At 35.8% G+C, this 19,504-nt stretch overlaps 4 protein-coding genes across 5 annotated transcripts; 3 read left to right on the forward strand and 1 right to left on the reverse strand.

Annotated features, from left to right (window-relative positions):
• The first annotated feature begins 7,187 nt into the window (after positions 1-7,187).
• Positions 7,188-10,609, forward strand: LOC145101859 (flowering locus K homology domain-like). Its single transcript, XM_079039146.1, has 9 exons — positions 7,188-7,511; positions 8,207-8,308; positions 9,230-9,448; positions 9,531-9,589; positions 9,671-9,765; positions 9,840-9,952; positions 10,037-10,099; positions 10,186-10,262; positions 10,379-10,609. The coding sequence occupies exons 1-9, from the start codon at positions 7,233-7,235 to the stop codon at positions 10,470-10,472; spliced, it is 1,101 nt and encodes a 366-aa protein (XP_078895272.1). The 5' UTR covers positions 7,188-7,232; the 3' UTR covers positions 10,473-10,609.
• Positions 10,610-11,649: 1,040 nt separating this feature from the next.
• Positions 11,650-12,478, reverse strand: LOC145101862 (actin-related protein 2/3 complex subunit 5A). The gene is made up of 4 exons (XM_079039149.1): positions 12,321-12,478; positions 12,157-12,229; positions 11,955-12,055; positions 11,650-11,860 (listed from the first exon to the last, which is right to left on the reverse strand). The coding sequence occupies exons 1-4, from the start codon at positions 12,407-12,409 to the stop codon at positions 11,725-11,727; spliced, it is 399 nt and encodes a 132-aa protein (XP_078895275.1). The 5' UTR covers positions 12,410-12,478; the 3' UTR covers positions 11,650-11,724.
• Positions 12,479-13,057: 579 nt separating this feature from the next.
• Positions 13,058-15,864, forward strand: RGLG4 (Ca(2)-dependent phospholipid-binding protein (Copine) family). 2 transcript variants are annotated; one of them, XM_079039148.1, is made up of 12 exons: positions 13,058-13,173; positions 13,245-13,411; positions 13,533-13,617; positions 13,722-13,865; positions 13,953-14,066; positions 14,172-14,269; positions 14,351-14,430; positions 14,623-14,728; positions 14,889-15,016; positions 15,196-15,313; positions 15,404-15,460; positions 15,613-15,864. In XM_079039148.1, the coding sequence occupies exons 1-12, from the start codon at positions 13,164-13,166 to the stop codon at positions 15,694-15,696; spliced, it is 1,191 nt and encodes a 396-aa protein (XP_078895274.1). In that variant the 5' UTR covers positions 13,058-13,163; the 3' UTR covers positions 15,697-15,864. The 2 variants fall into 2 exon arrangements, with proteins under 2 accessions (XP_078895274.1, XP_078895273.1); XM_079039147.1 differs by lacking the exon at positions 13,058-13,173 and having other exon boundaries at positions 13,180-13,411.
• Positions 15,865-16,421: 557 nt separating this feature from the next.
• LOC145098501 (uncharacterized) lies at positions 16,422-18,484 on the forward strand. Its single transcript, XM_079036137.1, has 3 exons — positions 16,422-16,475; positions 16,518-16,572; positions 17,601-18,484. The coding sequence occupies exons 1-3, from the start codon at positions 16,422-16,424 to the stop codon at positions 18,482-18,484; spliced, it is 993 nt and encodes a 330-aa protein (XP_078892263.1).
• The last annotated feature ends 1,020 nt before the right edge of the window (positions 18,485-19,504 follow it).

Consider the following 19,504-nt stretch of genomic DNA (forward strand, 5'->3'; position numbering starts at 1 on the left):
GCTGGTACGCACAACGTACAAGTCATGGACCCAGTACAGGTTGCGTACAACTAAGTACACCCTACGTACTCAGTCAGAGTGGATTTCGTACAAGTGGGCCTCAGTTTGGGCCATTTGTTGGACTTCGTTACTTTGGGCCTTTGTGGGCTATCAAAAATCAAATATTTTGGGCTAAGAATATGTTGGATTAAAAGGGAATGCCCATTTGAGGAGTTGGGCCCAATTTGAAAAATTGGGCCATTAGCGGGCCACTAGTGGGCTTGGGAAGGCTAACTAGTAATTAGGCCTTTGTGTGTGGATTTGGGCCTTAGTTATGAATCTTGTTGGGCCAGGGGTAAAATGGTCATTTTAACCCCAAGTATGGATTATGGATCATGGATTAGAACCCAATTGCTGATTGGGTGATATTTTGGTATTGATAGCTCGAGGAACTGTCAGGGCAACATCTAAGGATTTTGTGAAGCGAGCTTCAACATTCGAGGTGAGTCTCTTCACTGTTTGTATCGGTCAAAGGCACTAATGCCGACCCATTTGGTTTATGTACTGTAGGAAGACCCAGGGGTTAGCCCTAGGCATTATGTATGAAAGACCAGGAGGCGGCTCCTGGCACATGGTATGATATTATGTATTATAGGAAGACCCGGGGGTTAGCCCTAGACATTATATATGCAAGACTAGGAGGTGGCTCCTGGCACACTGTATGCTAGTTAGCTAAGTAGAGTAGTATGTATGCTAGTTGTCTTTGTGATGCTTGCATGGAAAACCAAGAGGTGGCTCTTGGCACTTTTCTGTAAGACCCAGGGGGTGGCCCTCGACTTGATAAGAAATACCACATGGCGGACCATGGCATAATGGCAAGACTATGTATCGGCACATAGCATCTTTATTGATTATGATATATATATATATATATATATATATATATATATATATATATATATATATATGTATGATATGTATGGCTTATGGTTATGAATGGCAGTATCCGGTTGAAAGAGACCACAGGGGTAAGCCAGGACCCAGATATGCAAGGCAGTATATTATTGTATGGTATGTGGTATTTAGGGAACTTACTAAGCTTCATGCTTACGGTTTTCAGTTTTGGTTTCAGGTACCTCCAGTTTTCAAGTAAAGGAGCTCGAGGCGATCGCAACGCATACCCCCATGTTTTCCACAATACGCGATTTCTGGGAATGAACTCTATAAATGTTTTGTTTGAAATGCTTTTCAATGTGTGAACAAAGTTACAATAGTGTTTTAGTTATATTAAAAAATGAAATTTTTGGTCATGAATTTTTGGGGCGTTACATTACAAAGGAATGAATAAAGTGACAAAGGAACGAATCTTCTAAAAGGGGGTATGGAGCACCTGGAAGTGCAATGGAGCATCTTGGTGCATGGATACCCCATCTATGATTATGAAACATCATCCTATGCTTGAACTGCCATTCTAGAAGCAACATTATGGATGAAGAAGTGTCATCCATAATGTGGATGTGCTACTCATTGTCAAGGTATGCCACTTTGAAGGAATAGGTGCCACTATGGTTATAGAAGTTCCATTATGGAGAAAGAAGCACCACTATGAAGGAAAAAGCGCCAGTATGGTTCTAGAAGCGTCATTTATAAAAAGGAAGCGCAATCCCTGGAGAAGAAGTGTCATTCCTTGCACAAGAAACACCATTCTCATATTGATGCACCATCTTGTTGCAAAGATGTGCCACTTGTATTCCTTGATGAGCTGTATGCTATGAAGACCTCTATGATGCTCAAGATTGTCCAAGGATTCCATGAATTTGAAAGATGCTTTAGGAATACACCCTGACGTTGATGCACCACCATGATGGATAAAGCGCCATCAGTGTTCATGATACGCTACCTGTGCATCATGACGTGCCACTATGGCTCATGATGTTCCATTATGTGCGTTGTTGATGCTCATGGGTTGTATGACATGGATGAATGTTCCATAAGATGTTTCACGGGGAATTGTGATTGGTTGACACCATTCATGGGATTATAGGTCAATAGGCTTGGCCTATTAGGGTTTTAGGTATGATCCTCAAGTATAAATACAGATGCATGCTTAGTCATTTGTAGGGTCTTTTATATCGTTAGTGAGTTGGACGAATCTATGTTGGTTGAACTTGTAATCTTTGTTTGAGAACTTTGTGAATAAAGAACACTCCATTCCTGCCCGTGGATGTAATTCACCTTTACCGAACCACGTAAATAGTGTGTCTTTGTGTGCTTTTAGTTGCGTGTGTTATCCACATTACTTCCTAACAAGGGTCATCATAATTTGGCAAGTGACATTAGATTTGTTCTGAGTCTTGACAAATATCGTCTGTTTTCCCTGACATTTTCATTTTCATTGTTAAAGAATATATAACTTGTTGGATATTATTCTAAATCGATGTAATCATTTATGATTACAACCATATCAATATAGTACTTTTTATAAAGTGTTACTGGGCATTATTCCAATTTCATGACGGAATCATTTATAATTATTACTAACTTACATGAATATTATAAAAATGTTATCTGGGCATCATTTTAAAATGGTGATATAATAATTTATGATTTATGATTCATGAAATTCAAAAACATATATTGTCCATACATCATGAATTCATGCTTCTGCTAACTAAGTATATATTAGAGTAAATTACAAAAATGGCCCTTATGGCCGCGGTCCCAATTACTATATACATTTTTCTGTTAAATGAATATAAAATAACAAATTAACCTTTATATTGTTTTTTTTTCTTTGTTTGCCCCCCACCCGTAACGTCCCAAAATATTGATAAAAAATTTCTTTTTTAAAATCATCAAATCCATACATCAGGTGTCTCAAAACCAATCATAATACAATGTATCAAAATCATCAAAGTAAAATAATCACCGATGCAGTAATCATAAGGGGATGTTATGTAGTCAAGTTGGGACATTCTCTTTGGAACTGGAAGTACCTAAAAATGTTTAAACCACAAACCGTATGCATAAAGCTTAATGAGTTCCCCAAAATACCATATACCATATATAATCTCGGGCCCCGCTCACATATCGGGACCGACCCATCATGACAGGCCTTGCCCAACATACAAACGGGCCTACCCAACATACATAACCGACCCCACCCAACATATATAACGGGATCCACCCTATCATACAAAACATGCCCGACCTAGTATACAATCGGGTCCCGCCCAACATACAATGTGAGTTGCAAAGACAACTAGCATCCTAGATAGTATAATGAGAAGACTCACATCACGAATGCAGTCAAAAGTCTACGACTTAAACAGTCAGAAAAAAATTGCTAAATGCCAGTTAGATAGCCACACAAGATGAATCCTTAGTCCACATATAAAAACTATCCATTTAACCAAAAGTCAACTAGGTCAAAGGTTAACCCTCAAAGTTAACAGTCAAAGTCAATGTCAAAATTGCCACTACAATCCTCCACGTCGTGGCCTCCCATTGGCCACGTCATGGACACAAAACGACAAAACATATGACTAATCCCCTAGTCGCCACGTCGTGGCAACCTAAGGCCATGCCATGGGAACTGGTCTGAACAACTTAATCAGGTTATGTAACATCCCGAAATTCAAGTAAAGCTATTTAACCCTTCTCTTTTGTCAAGTTGTCAAGATTAGCCCTTGAGTGAATTTTGTAGCAAATGAGAACGGTGGGCGTACTAGGGAGTACGCTGCGCGTACTCATGCGCTTAATTTGGACGCGGACTCGCCTAGGTACGCTGGGCGTAGAGGGCCCAGATGCAAACCCTAATATTTGGCTTGTGCACTATATAAGGGATGCTAAGGCTTATTTCTCAGCCACCATATCAGAGAGTGAAACCCTAAGAGAGCCTTCCTTCGTCCTTTATCTTGTGTGTGAGTGTTTTGAGCTAAAAGTGCCTTGGTATGTTAACGAAGAAGAAGGAGAGGAGCTTGTGGAGGCTAGGGCTTGAAGTGTAAGTTTGGATATGAGATCTTCAGTGGAAGGAGCTTCATCTAGAGGTATAAAGTTCAAAACTTTCCACTTTATTTTGGTTTGGTGTTGCATGGACCATTCTAGGGTTAAAAGTCTCAAAGGTGGAGACTTTATGAGTGTAATGGACTCCATGGACCTAGATCTGTCCCATTTCAGTGATATTTGTGTTATAGATCCATAAAAATCCCAACTTGGTCGTTGTTATGGGGTCATGCTTGAGTTATGAGCTTTTCTAGGGTGGGAAATGGAATGTTATGGGTGTTAGTGACTTGTCCAGCCATGCAAAGGCTTAAAGTCACCAACTTTATGGATTAAGAGGCTTAGAAATGGTCAGATCTAGAGGTTGGATGTGTGTCTTAACTGTTTAAGACCCCAAAAGCTTAGGAGTCTGAAACTGGGAGTTACGCGGGGCGTAATCCCAGTATGCGCGACGTAAGGGGCCGCGTACCCCGTTTCTGTGAGGTCGCTGGGTACACCCAGCATACAGGTTTGGTACGCACAGCGTAACCCGGAGGGTTGACTTTTGTTGACTTTTAGGGTTTGGTCAACTTTAGGGTCTTTGAGCCATGAGAGGGGTAAAATGGTCTTTTACCCTTCTGAGAGTACTAAGAGAGGGAATAGTCTAGCCTTGAGAGTTGTATTGATTAAGAGTGTTTATTTCATATGATTAGGCGGAGGCTAGACTGGATTTTTACCGAGCCCGAGATTACCGAGTTACCCGAGGTGAGTCTTCTCACTATACTTTACCAAAGAGTGGTAATTAGAGTTATGTGACAGAGTATCTTGTATGCTTTTGTATGATGTGATTTCTATGTGATTGTGTTATCTATGATTAAGAGTTTACAGAGTTAGGACCGACAGGTCCACAGAGTTAGGACTAGAGGGTCCACAAGGTTATGGGATTGGAGGGTCCCACTGAGACACACTGACTAGAGGGTCAAACAGAGTTATAGCCTCGAGTGGCTAATATGTGTTGTATGTGGTATTTTGGGGAAACTCACTAAGCATTTATGCTTATAGTGTTGTGCTATGTGTTTCAGGTACCAGTGAGGATCGTGGGAAGGCGCCGACATGATCAGTACACACATGAGGAATTTTTATACATTATGATCTTGGGTTGTGTTTCTGGGGATTGATATGTGATACAATGACATTTTTATAATATTTATGAATGAAAGTGTGTTTCTAAAATGTGAACATTATTTGAAAATTTTGGGTGTTACAGGTTAAGCTGGTTTCTACCAATTCATTGGGCTCCAAAGCCCAAATATGATCCTTCCCAAGGTCTTGATGGATAAAATTTCCAACTTCATCCATTAAGACATCTCAATAATACAAGATCTCTAAACCTAGGTCCTTTAAGGCTTTAAGAAGCAAGACCTAACCATTAAGCCTTTAATCACAAAAGATACTCTTCCAAACTTTCCAGAAGGTTTTCCTTCACCTAATGGGTCATAAAGATTGGTGCTTTATGGACATGCATGTCCACTGCACGTCTCATCAATTTTAGGTAAAAATGTGGATGAAAAGGACTTAAACTCATGCATGATTTCCAAACCACAACAAACTCCTAAATCTATGAGATATAATGATATTAGGACTCAGAGAAATCATAAATTTGCAAACTTTATCTCTTAGCTTCACTCAAAATCCACCAAAGGGTTGTAACATGTAAGATAACCTTAGATCCACTAAGAAGAAACTAAAAGATTAGACCAATAAACCTTACAAATGATCTAACAAGGTGATTTAAGAGATTATGGAGTATTGCTTGTTTGCTTCTTGCTCCAAACCTTCCCCCACTTCCTTTAAAATGCACAAAAACACCAAATAGAGCTTAATAATCACCAATATGAACTCAAAGATCACCAAAAGGAATTAGGGTTAGGGTCCTGAGATTTGAGAGTGATGGAGGCTGAGGGTAAACAAAATCTAGCCTATACTTTCCTTTTAATACTAAAAAATTAGGGTTTTCTCATCAGATGGTCACCACATCGTGGCCAACATGTTGCCACGCCATGGGAACCAATTTAGAACCCGCAAACATTCCAGATATGCCACATCGTGTTAGTGCCTCCCCCATGTCTTGGCAACATAAACTCAATATTTTGAATTATATAAATAAAATAAGAATACCTCAAGCGATCCGGATGTTACACCACCCCACCTTCACGTGCATCTCCCACCCTTAATCTTAAACTTGTCATTACTCCATCGACCTCTACAAACCACCATCAACCACCATGAACTACCGTTATCACTATCACCATCATCATCACCACCACCATCCTTTAACAAACCCACAAAAACCAACAACCCTGATCTTATTTTTCTGATCAAAATTGCAATATTTTCCTCTCACAAAATTTATATTGGATTATTAATTGCCATTAAGAAATATCCAACTTGAAGCCACTCATTTTAAGAAAACCAACGCCACTGTCCTCCTCCTCCATGTTACCGACTATCATGTTTTGCCTTCATCACCAAATATCACATCTACATTAAGCATAAAATAATTTAGCCCACATCAAGCATAGAACACCATAAAAATGTATGTAAAAATAAATCAAATAAACCTTCCAATCAAAGACATAATTGTATTAAAAATCCAATTGCAAAATTGAAAACCATGGTAAATTGAAGAAATCACACAAAAATTTAAAACCATGTGTAAATGATTCCTCCTCTAAAATCCCTTAAGACCAAATCCCTTTATATTTTTACTAATTTTAATATGTCACTGGTACCTATGATTCCTTCTTAAAAGATCTCTTTAATAACCACAACCACAATTGCAAACACAAACTCCTAATTATGCATTTGAAATATGTGTACGAAATGTACGATATCATTATGTACTGCTGTAACACAATCCAGAATGTTAGGTCAACATATATAGATTTGACTACGGTCGTCCGGAATTAACTATGTCAGTCTAGAATGTATGACTAAACGTTTCAGAATCCAAACTCTACCAACCCGCCAACTCCAGAATGAACATCACTACTTCGGAACGACCTAATTCCGAAGAGAATAGTCATATTTCCAAATTTGAAATAAGTTGATTATTTTTATTAAATCATTCATTTATAATGGTTAGTACTCAATTTGACAAAAATATAATAATATGAGGACTTAATAATCATATTGAGCATAATATTAGATGCCCCTGATAAAAAAAAGTCTCAGCGACAGCAACCAAAAAAAACAGCTCTTTGCTTTTAACAATGGTACACGAAGAAGGCGGAACCCGCGCACCACGGCCTCCCTCATCGGCGGTTGCTCCTCCATCAACGAAGCGTTACCGCGAGGAGGAGTTTGAGGGATCGTTAACTTGCGCGGAATTGCAGCCAATAAAGCGTCGGGCAGTGTTAGGGCAGGATATTTTGTTCAGGATATTGTTGCCATCGAAACAGATTGGGAAGGTAATTGGTAGAGGAGGAAACCGTATTCAGAAAATCCGAGAGGAAACTAAGGCCACTATCAAGATCGCAGACGCCATCGCGGTTAGTTAAATTGCTGCATATGCCCATATGTTGTGCTGTGTAATGTATATGCACATACTTAATCTGAAATTAGTCAACTTCCTCGTGAATTAAGTTATCTATGGGATATGCTTAGGTTATAATTTGGGTAGAACCACTAAAAGGTGGATAGGTTGTGTGTACTTATTTATCTATATATCTGGTGTTAAGATTAGTGTCTAAAAAAGTTGTTTAGCTTTAAATTTGAAGTATTTAAACAATAAAACTACAGAACTATATGAACAACATAAACTATTCAATGGAGAACTATTATAAAACAACTATGTACTTGGGGGGATACTACTTGAGAACAGAGATAAAAAGCACACATGATGTATGATGAAGTAATAATTGGTATATATTCTTAAGACTAGTTGAACAACAAGTATTATAGAGTGGATGTTGAGATGTGATCGTTTAGCTTTAAGTTTGCATTTTGCAGATAACTCTGTTTATTGCTTATAGAATGTTGTTTTAATCTTTATGCTAGAAGGCCATGAATCATTTATACAAGTTAGAATCTTGTGTTAAAGGGCAACCAAAGTTTGGTTATCTTATTAGGAAGATAGTTATTTGCTTTTTGACAGAATATTACCTGAAGAGATACTTCTTCACATTTGGTTTATATCATGCCTACATATGTTCATATTATTTATTATTTTTTTCATAAATTACAGAGACATGAGGAGCGTGTTATCATCATAAGCTCTAAAGACAATGAAGACGCTTTTACTGATGCAGAAAATGCTCTTCACAAAATTGGCAGTTTAGTTCTCATGGTGATGTGATATTTAATCTTGCGTATTAAAGCTTTATTCCACTTTTGCTTTGTAAATAGTATAAGTAATATCAAACCTTTTTGTTAGTACCTTTATTTAATCAAATTCAAAACCTAGCATTTGTCATCTATTGAACAATCAGTTAATTTCTGGTGAGAGTTTGATTCTTTATCGATTTAAGTTTGATGTCAGAATATGTGCAAATATACGATGCACAAATTCCATTTATCTATGAATGTCTGTGAATCAATGGGTCATTACTATAGGGAAATCCTTTTCTTTTTATTAGTACATTTTGTCTTTTTTACCATCTAATAAATCCTTTCTTAATATTGGCCATTTTTGATAGAACAGATGTAGATCAGAGAAAACTTGGTGGGATTATAGCCAAATTGGAGGTCAAAGGTAAAAATAACAGTTCCTTTCCTCCTTCCATTCCCCTTCTCCCTTCTCCAATCCCCATCCCACCCCTTCCCTTCCCTCCCCCTCCTTCCCATCCCTTCCCTTTTATCATCCCCCCCCCCCCCCCCCCCCCCCCCCCCCCATCACTATGTACCAAAATAGAAACATTGCTGCAAGTTCCTGTTTCTGGTTTACTTGTGTCTTGATCCATTCTATATTCTTTTGAAGTTTTGTATAGAAAAATGACATTTTTGTAGATTAGCCATCTTTCATATAATACTTCACCATTTGATCTTGTTAAAATACAGGGAGATTATGTTTCTTTATTTATGCAAGCATGTTTATGTGTTGATAACTTTGAATTTTGTCTCATGTGATGTCACTTTCTTTAGCTTCTAAATCCTCTTTATAGTTTTGCATGTGGGTGTTTCATCTTTTTTTATTTTGTTTCAATCCTTTTATTTCCTGTTTCACCTTTTCATACCTGTTTTCTACTGATGTAATGACTATTCATTGCAGGATGATCAAAATGTTGAAGGATTGAAAATTGCAACAGGACACGTGGCAGCAAATACTATAAGACTGTTAATTTCTGGGTGCCAAGCTGGCGGTTTGATTGGGGTATCTGGTCAAAACATTGGTCAACTAAGAAACTCCTCTGGTGCAACAGTTACTGTTCTTGCTCAAAATCAGTTGCCATTATGTGCATCTGCTCATGAATCTGATCGCGTAGTTCAGGTAGTCATTTTTGTAATATATTTTAGGCGATTTTATTAAAATCGTTAATTTTTTTTTTGTTATTTTATTATGGAAAATGTAGATATCTGGAGATGTTCCTGCAGTGTTGAGGGCTTTGGTGGAGATTGGATGCCAGTTGAGGTTTGGGTTTTTGAGGAATTCTTTTTTATCGATTGGATTTAGAATTTAGATTTAGTTATAATTAATTAATTTTCATATTAGGGATAATCCACCTAAGCAAATAATCTCCATCAGTCCAACTTATAATCTTGGCTTCACTCATCGGCCAACTCAGCAATATGTGGACCCGTCTTCAGGTTATATAATTGCATCCATTCCATTTCTAGTGGCTAACAAAACAATATGTTGAATTTATTATTTACCTTTTCAGCTGAATATGTAACTCTGGAGATGATGATTTCTGAGACATTTATTGGTGGATTAATTGGGAGATGTGGGTCAAACATATCTCGGATCAGAACAGAGTCAGGAGCAACTATCAAGGTTTTGTTAAATGTTAATTGTTACTGAAAGGAATAAAAAAAATAAAAATAAAAATTTGTTTTAATTTTGATTTATGTGATGTAGGTTCATGGTGGGAAAGGGGAAAACAAACATAGACAAATTCACTTGGGTGGTAGCGCTCAACAGGTTGGTGATTCCTTTAAAAAAATAAGATTAATATTTTTATAATACAAATATGATTGAAATGAGTTTAAGAAGTTGATGTGAAATAGGTTGCGTTGGCAAAACAGAGAGTTGATGAGTACATATACACTCAGATGATGCAGGAAACTGGTGGTCAGCAGTCTATGTAAGTTTCTTGATTTGTATTCAAGAAATAGCAATGTAGTTTCCATAAAAAAATTATAAATTATATTCTTTGAAAATTTTGGTAGGTTTAAAAGTGATTTTGTGTTGTGTTTATAGGGTTGATGAAACGGCAGCATTGATGGCAGGTGCTATGTACTACCCACCAGTTGCAGCTCAAGGTTACTATGGTTTACCTAACCCCTATATGTAGTCATAAATAAATTTCGTTTACTTTTTAAACATGTTTTTTTCATGGGTATTCTGTATACATGATGAAGTTGCTATTGGAAATTGTAACATGTTACATGTATTTCAAAGTTTATTCTAAATGTAAAAGAGTAAAGCAAATTTCAATTGTTGTTTTTTTTTAACAATTTTAAACTTGATCACTAAAATACTATAAAAATTAGTATTTTAGCTTGATATTATTATTTATAACATCGGCTGATAAACTTTTGTATATGGGTTAATTACATGAGATGGCAATCAATTTTAACACTAATTATCGCTTTTTTTAATAAATATTTTAGGTATCTGATTTCTTAGATTGATCATTCAAATAACCTTTTCTTTTTTGTTTAACAAAATTCTATTATCATAAACTTTCTGTAATCCTTGACAATTCCTAAAAGCCTTTTCTTTAATTGATTAATTTAGTGTAGTATTTTAATTTTGTTTTGTTAAATTTTCTCATCTAATTTGTCACTCTTAAACGTACATTATTTTTTAAGGAAAAAAAATATATTACCTAACAATAACATCTAACGAAAAGAGTACGTTATAATACGGGCAAAAAAAAGAACTATTTCAGGTCATTTTTTCTGAAGAAGATAATAGTAATACACATATAGTTATAAAATAAAAAACAATAAAAATGTGATATGACCTTTACGAATCTAATTTCAGATATTATAGATTAAAATGAAATAAATTAATTATTTAAAAATAAGAAAGATTTGAAGCTTGAATATAATTAAATGAGTAAAATGAAAAATTATTGAACAAAAGAGGTTAAATGCATAAAACCAAAATAATCGTTAATAAAATCTATATCATAAAAAACCATTTTATGGGGTGAATCATAAATGCAATATTTTCAGGTTTTGAAAAAACTCTGATTAGAAAGGCTCTAAATCATAGAGTTTTCTACGAATCATGGGGCATTTGGCTCGGTGATTACAGGAGATTTCCTGGAATCGGAATTCAATTCCGATGGATGAATTCCCAGTTTGGTTGCATAATTATATGAATTTGAATTCCATTATAATCCAAAAACTGTAAACTGACAGAAAACAACAAACAACGAACTGGACAATTTTACACAGAAGCATATTTTCAAAATAACAAGATGCATATTTTCTTGTGAAATATGATGAGTAGGAGAGAAATGGAAACAAGAACAAAAAACATGATTTATTCTTAGACAATAAGCTGGTTTATGATGATGATTGGCATTGTAAAAATCAAACAGTATTTACAGTATCACTAAGTGCACGAAGAATGCATCCAAGACCAGCTTTGTGTGTAAGCTTTTCATGAATCCGTAGGCATTGGTCACAGGTGGGCCGATCGCCGGTTGACAATCCTCTATACAGGTACCTGTTGAATTATACAAACACGAGCTCAGATTCAGAATCAAAGAGCATGAAATGAAAAACAGAGAATGGAGGAGATGAAGAAACCAGGTACTAACTTCATGAGAATATCGTAGTACTCGGGATCCAAAGAGGTGAACATTAAATCCACATCTTTTATCGCCATTAACGCTCTATGCACCACAATCCAATTTGCAGACTACATAAACAATTTAGCACTCAAATCGACGATACTCGGCTAATGAATGATTACAGATTACACATTTCAGTTTTCTATCATGGATTTTCGGAAGAACAAACCTTGCATCGTTCATCTCTCGTCTTGGGGGGAGATCCTTCCAGAGCAGTTTTGAGGGCTTCTACTGGCTTGTACCTAATCGATCACGATCAATCGACTATTAGGGCTTTGATAAATTGGGGAAAGTTGAAATTTGTTATGAAAATTAGGGTTGTAGTGCACTAACTGTTTGAGTAAACTCTCGATCTTGCGAGACTTGTGTTCGATCCTTGTGATGATGGCTTCTGCGTTGTCTGCTTCCACATGCTCCCCCATTTTTGCACAACCTTCCCTTTCTCTCTCGACTCAGACTTGGGCTTTTGCCAAATTTTTAGGTTCAATATAAAAATGTTTTCTAAGTTCAGGGACCTGAAGTGAAATTGTTACCAAACATACCTTTTGTATTTTGTTGTTTATTGGGTCGGTATTAGTGTCCTGATATATTATTACATAAATAACCTTTTGCATTAGTTTGTTCAATTGAAAATAACATTTTTACATTTTTCTTATTGTTTTTTTTTTGTCAAAATTAACCTTTTGTACATATAGGATTAATAAACTCAAACTGCACGCATAAATTTAAAATAAAAAATTGATTACAAAAATATGTTGGTGTCGGATATCATCATCTCGGATACCATGATGGCATGATCCAATAATTTTTTTTGACTACTCTTTTTTGGAATTATTAATTAGCGAAACATTTTATAGATTGATCATGGTATGCATGTCATCCATGGTGTAAGTACAATAAAAAGACATCATCATCTAGGAAACATAGTGGAAATTTCTATATATGCAATGCTTCAAAGTGTAAGCAGAATATGAATATATGCTTCCTGAGTCCATACGCTAAGAAACATGTATCAACCACGACAATAATTTAAGAATATTCTCCCATGAAAAGAAAAGTTAAAGTGATATATGACCAAGTAAAGCCACATAAGGATTAACTTGAAGGCAAAAGATATCAGCATGGATTTTGTGAAACTACAGAGAAAGTAACCAAAGAATCATTAATAAAAAGACCATGGACAGAGGTGACTGAAATTACAGAAACAAAAATAAATTATGGGAAATCTTCTAACTCGGGTTCGTGTTCTTGTTGCAGCAAGAAAAACACCATCACCATCATCAGCACCAACATATAGGTCCTCATCTCAAAGACAATCATCCTTTCTTAAAATGAAACGTTCTACTTCTATTTCTACAAAATCTAGAAAAACTGACAAGAACAAGTACGCATACATCCCAGACAACTATTCTTCACTAGAACAGGTTCCTTCTCCTTAATTAATTAAATCAGATTGTTTAATTTTACAAAAACTCAGTATTCTAAAAGAAAATGTATACAATGGCCATTGAAAAATTCCTTACGTTTTCAGATTTCATTATGCAGGTTACAGATGCATTAAGAGCATCTGGGTTAGAGTCTTCTAATCTTATCCTTGGAATAGATTTTACTAAGAGTAATGAATGGACAGGTTGTTAATACTCTCAATTTTGTAATTCATTTATCTAAAATGAATCACTATTTATTTATAATGGATATGTAAGCTAAAGCTAGATTTTTTTTTGTTTATGATAGGTAGAGTTTCATTCAATAATCGCAGCCTTCATGCCATCACTACTGATTCTCCTAATCCCTACGAGAAGGCCATATCCATCATTGGAGAGACACTTGCTCCTTTTGATGATGACAACTTGATTCCTTGTTTTGGGTTTGGAGACTGTAAGTTTAATTACGCGCAAAATCAAAACATCACAATTTCAAAATCTTCACTAATCATCTAAACAATCTTTTTTTTTTTTTTCCTAGCAACAACACATGATCAAGAAGTATTTAACTTTCATGAAGATGGTTCCCCTTGTCATGGATTTGAAGAAGTCTTAACATGCTACAAGAGGGTGGTGGAAAATGTACAGTTGGCTGGTAAATAATATTTTATACTTTGATTTCTGAGGTCAAAAAGAGTAGTTATAACTTACTTATATGGATGGAAAGCTCATAAGTCATAAAACGTTATTTTGTTTAAAGGGCCAACATCTTATGCACCCGTTGTGAATGCTGCCATAAATATAGTAGAGAAAAGTGGAGGCCAATTCCATATTCTAGTTATCATAGCAGATGGACAGGTCGGTTTTAATTTAAACATCTCCTCCAAGTATCCTTCCATGAAAATACAATATAGTGATATAAATTCTTCTTGAGTAAAGGTTACAAGAAGTGTGAATACAAGTGATGGAGAACTCAGTTTACAGGAGCAGAAAACAATTAGTGCAATTGTTGAAGCAAGGTACTCTGCGTCGATTGATAATCCAATTCCTCAAAGTTTTGTCAGCTAAAACTCAAAATGCATTCATCCATACTTCTTTAATATCTAATTCCAGTTGTCTTTGTGTTTAAAATTCTTTAGTCAATAAGAAAATCATGGATGCAGAGAAGTATAAGATTTGTAATTGATCATAGTGTTACACTTTTTGATCAGTTTGTATCCTCTGGTGATCATTCTTGTTGGTGTTGGAGATGGTCCTTGGGACGACATGAGAAAGTTTGATGACAAGCTTCCTACTCGTGGATTTGATAACTTTCAGGTATATATATATATATATATATACACACACACATGCATTACGTTTATGCTTAGGATTTTCTAAAAAGTTCCAAAAACTATTATCAACTTTGAAGATGAAGTTAATCGATTTGACCTCAAAAGACAAACTCATATCTATTTCATGTGCTTCTTATCTGCAGTTTGTTAATTTTACCGGTATCATGTCCAAAGATATAAGTCCACCTCATAAAGAAGCAGCTTTCGCACTTGCTGCCCTTATGGAAATTCCCATACAATATATGGCAGTAACTGAGCTTGGCTTACTTGGGTATGTATAATGTATAGACCATTCAATTTATGATGTGTTCTATTAATTTCTTCTCCAGTACTTTTCAATCTATAGGAATATGACACAAAAGATAAACATGATAAATACAACCAAATTGAATACTTAATTTCTTGTACATTTAACTTTGTTTTCTTGTTAATTTGCATGGATCAAATAAGACGAGTGACTGGGAACACAACGAGAATATCTCCACGACCACCTCCACGTCCAAGAGGCAGCACTCATGTTCCTCATATGAACAGCACATTGCCTACACAACAAGATGATGATAACAAGGTTATACCATTTAATTTCACTCTACGTTAGTTACATTGATATATTATATCCCAAAACTTGACTTCTTTCTTTTATTCTAATTTGGTGAAGACATGCCCAATCTGTCTCACAAACGATAAGGATATGGCCTTTGGATGTGGACACATGGTGAGTTGCAGTGTTCTTTTTTACTTTTATATTTCCACATGGTGAAACTGTCAGTCGCAAACTAAGCACTAATTGATGGGTTGCCAGAGTTGTTTCATAGATTGATTTGTTATCATGTAAATGTAATTTAATAATGTACATGATTGCAATAGGCTTGTAGAGAATGTGGATCAAGGTTGAGTCGCTGTCACATATGTCGCCAACAAATCAGCTCCCGGATCAGGCTTTATACATGATGATCACATAGCGATCAATATTCATATGTAAACTAAACTAAATGGAAGTTTGTAAGTTGATAAAACAAGTCTATTGGTATATATATCTAAAGGGAAATACAACCAATATTGTATATTAGCAGTTTATTCAATCATATAATTGATGTTTCAGTTTTATCAACTTAAAAAGATGAAAGTTTGTACTAACCTAATGATAATGATCGTAAACCTTAATTTTCATTTGAATTATTTTGCTAAAGTTAATGCAACCATTTTCTGAAAAATGGTGCATTTTTTACCGTGCAACTTTTTATTTAAGTTTCCTCATAAGTAACTTTTTTCTTAAACAATTAACAATTGTTGCCGTTTTATTATGGGGAGCCAAAATTTCTCTATTATTAAGGTGACTACTTAGTTATCATCAAGTCACACCGTTAATTATGAAGTTTTTCATGTAATTAAGGCCTTAACGGATTTTTGAGTTGTATTAGAACATTCCATGTAACGCTACGATAAAGCAATTAGGATGTGCTTTTTATTCATTTCATCAACGTTTTCTTCTCCATCACGTTATGAGCTTCTTCTACCCCTTCCATTGAAGTTTTATTCAATTTTAACTATGAGATGAACCCGGACTACGCCCGGTAGGACTTTTTTTTTTTTTTTAAATATTGTGTTACAATAGATTTCACAAAAATAAGAGGGAAAAAAGTCACCGAGTATTATAGTGTTATAGGAAGATATAAATGTACGATGCTTTAGCAGAGGGAAAATGTCATTGCAACACAATAAACTATCGTGTATTGTCCGATTTGGTTATTAATGTATTTTTTGCACAATAGGTCATTAAAGTTACATTTTACTTGTTAAATAGGGGATCAACTCCAATACTTACAGGTTTGTAGGTTACCATGCTTAATTGACACTAATGACATGGAAACAATAGGGCCACATCATTGCCACGTAAGTGTTGGAAATTTAGTATAAATATTTATATTTTTTACTAACTTTGGACATATATAAATATATACATATGTTGTATATATAACGAACTCTAAGTGAGTTTGTGTTCTCCTCTATGAGGACTTCGAAACGATATATTATATGTCCAAAATAGAGTATAAGTGAATGAGATATCGATACTCAAGGATGAGTATTTGAGAATAAGGTTAGCAAAAGAGAGGAATGTGGGAATGAGTCCCACATTGGTAGAGAGACCAAACTCAACAAGGTTTATAAGCTTCATTGCATGGAAGACTTACAAACTTATGTCTATGGTTATGCTACAATTTCTACCTGCGCGCAGGTGGGGTGCAAATCTTGGTTCCGTAGACCAAAAACACTGAACTCGTGCATGGGCACGACCTACGGACATGAAATGTAGCTCCGAAAACTCGAGTGCACGCTACCCTCATTTTTGCTAAACTTGACAGTTTTGGTCCCTATTTTTGAATTCTGTAACAGATGCATTAATTGCGTAATTAATGACATTTATTGCCATTAAACGCTCAATCAAGCATTACTTGCGTAATTAATGACATTTATTGCCATTAAACGCTCAATCAATTAGTGATTTGTTTCCATTTCACGATTCAACAATAAAAGAAGACCTTGACTTCTCATTCAAACACACGAATGAAATTACTCTTCTTCTTCTTCTTCCTTATCTGCACTCCTGTTTCCGACGATTCTTTCAGGCAAGTGGTGATATCCGCCAGTACACAATACTATTTAGGTTGTTGTACCCTGGGAACAGACGGCGAATCTGTTTAAGGGAATCGAGTCCAACTCGAGCCTCAGCCACATCATTTGCATCTAATTTTTTCTTTACAAGAAGCTTTCAAGGACGAAAACAAAGACACTATACTAACAGTAAGTGTTTGTATTTAAAAATTAAAAAAAATGTTATATCCATTTACCAACAGAAACTGCTCCTGTAATTGCTGAGGGGCAGGCTGATGCTCAATCTGTGAATGCAGTGGATGCATGGAAGCATTCAGAATTTCTGTGCCGCAACTATGTGTTGAATGGGCTAACAGATGCACTTTACAATGTTTATTGTAAAGTTGCAACTGCTAAGGAAATATGGGAGTCGTTGGAAAGGAAGTATAAGACAGAAGATGCTGGAACTAAGAAGCATGTTGTTGCTAAGTTCTTGGAATACAAAATGGATGACTCGAAATCTGTTATGAGTCAAGTCCAAGACCTTCAGGTCATCATACATGATAACAATGCAGAAGGGATGGATCTTAATGAATCATTCCAAGTTGCATCAATGGTTGAAAAGCTTCCTCCTGGTTGGATAGACTTCAAAAATTACCTTAAGCCTAAGCGAAAGGAGATGTCTGTGGAGGAACTGGTGGTGCGTCTTCTCATTGAAGAAGACAATAGAATGACCTTGAAGAAAGGCAGTGAAGTTGAATCTTCTAAGGTTCATATGGTGGAAGCTGGTCAAACTTCCAAAAGCAAAGGCAAGGGACCTCACAAAGGGAAAGCAAAGGGCAAAAACCTAGGCCCCAAGGCAGGAACTTTCAAGAAGAAGTTCAAGTGCTACAACTGTGGCCAACCGAGGGAAAACCATCAAGCAAACATGGTGAATGATAACATGGAGTTGGTGGCCATGATAACTGATCTCACGGCTATGGTTTCTGAAGTGAATCTCATGAATACAAATTCAAAGGAGTGGTGGATTAACACGAGAGCTACTCGTCATGTGTGTCATGACAAAAGTGTTTTCAACACCTACAAAGAAGTTGAAGATGGTGAAAAGCTCTATATGGGAAATGCAGCTACTACGATGGATAACTGATCTCACGGCTATGGTTTCTGAAGTGAATCTCATGAATACAAATTCAAAGGAGTGGTGGATTAACACGAGAGCTACTCGTCATGTGTGTCATGACAAAAGTGTTTTCAACACCTACAAAGAAGTTGAAGATGGTGAAAAGCTCTATATGGGAAATGCAGCTACCGCGGATATCAAAGGTGGTGGTGATGTCATTCTAAAAATGACTTCGGGGAAAGAAGTGAAGCTTAGGGATGTTTTGTATGTTCCTGAACTTCGTAAGAATCTAGTGTCGGGTGGTTTGTTGAACCAATTTGGTTTTAAGCTAGTGTTTGAGTCGGACAAGTTTGTTTTGTCGAAAAATGGTATGTTTGTGGGAAAAGGATATGCCTTGAATGGCATGTTCAAATTGAATGTAATGGTGACAAACAAAATGAATAATGAAAGTTCTAGTTCTGCTTATTTGCTTGAGTGTTCAAATGTTTGGCATGGTCGCTTAGGACATGTAAATTACAATTCAATTAAGCGATTAATTAAACTAGAATACATACCAAAACTTAATATTGACTCAAATCACAAATACCCAACATGTGTTGAAGCCAAACAAAATAGATTGTCTTTCCAAACAATCAAAAGAAACACCAAACCTCTTGATTTACTTCACATTGATGTGTGTGATCTAAAGTTAATTCCTACTCAAGGTGGGAACAAATACTTTATTACATTCATCGATGATAGCACGAAATATTGCTACATATATTTACTTAAGAGTAAAGATGAAGCAATAGACAAGTTTGTCTTGTACAAAAATGAAGTTGAGAATCAACTCAACAAGAGAATTAAAGTGGTTAGAAGTGATAGGGGTAGGGAATATGTTTCTCCCTATGCTGATTTTTGTGCTAAAAACGGAATTCGTCATGAATTCACATCACCCTATTCACCTCAATCCAATGGAATTGTTGAAAGAAAGAACCGTACCTTGAAAGAAATGGTCAATGCCATGATAATTAGTTCGGGTGTAAATCAGTCAATGTGGGGGGAAGC

The sequence above is a fragment of the Lactuca serriola genome, chromosome 4 (assembly GCF_051521515.1).
Source record: "Lactuca serriola cultivar US96UC23 chromosome 4, Lser_US96UC23_V15, whole genome shotgun sequence".
NCBI lineage: Eukaryota > Viridiplantae > Streptophyta > Magnoliopsida > Asterales > Asteraceae > Lactuca > Lactuca serriola.

Coding starts and splice junctions, on each gene's coding strand:
- LOC145101859 (XM_079039146.1), top strand. CDS start 7,233: ATGGTACACGAAGAAGGCGGAACCCGCGCACCACGGCCTCCCTCATCG. Junction 7,512..8,206: donor AGATCGCAGACGCCATCGCG/GTTAGTTAAATT, acceptor CATAAATTACAG/AGACATGAGGAGCGTGTTAT. Junction 9,590..9,670: donor GAGATTGGATGCCAGTTGAG/GTTTGGGTTTTT, acceptor TTTTCATATTAG/GGATAATCCACCTAAGCAAA.
- LOC145101862 (XM_079039149.1), bottom strand. CDS start 12,409: ATGGGGGAGCATGTGGAAGCAGACAACGCAGAAGCCATCATCACAAGG. Junction 12,056..12,156: donor CGAGAGATGAACGATGCAAG/GTTTGTTCTTCC, acceptor TTGTTTATGTAG/TCTGCAAATTGGATTGTGGT. Junction 11,861..11,954: donor TACTACGATATTCTCATGAA/GTTAGTACCTGG, acceptor ATAATTCAACAG/GTACCTGTATAGAGGATTGT.
- RGLG4 (XM_079039147.1), top strand. CDS start 13,205: ATGGGAAATCTTCTAACTCGGGTTCGTGTTCTTGTTGCAGCAAGAAAA. Junction 14,270..14,350: donor TTATCATAGCAGATGGACAG/GTCGGTTTTAAT, acceptor TCTTGAGTAAAG/GTTACAAGAAGTGTGAATAC. Junction 14,729..14,888: donor GTGGATTTGATAACTTTCAG/GTATATATATAT, acceptor TCTTATCTGCAG/TTTGTTAATTTTACCGGTAT.
- LOC145098501 (XM_079036137.1), top strand. CDS start 16,422: ATGTACGATGCTTTAGCAGAGGGAAAATGTCATTGCAACACAATAAAC. Junction 16,476..16,517: donor GCAACACAATAAACTATCGT/GTATTGTCCGAT, acceptor TTTGCACAATAG/GTCATTAAAGTTACATTTTA. Junction 16,573..17,600: donor ATCAACTCCAATACTTACAG/GTTTGTAGGTTA, acceptor ATTTACCAACAG/AAACTGCTCCTGTAATTGCT.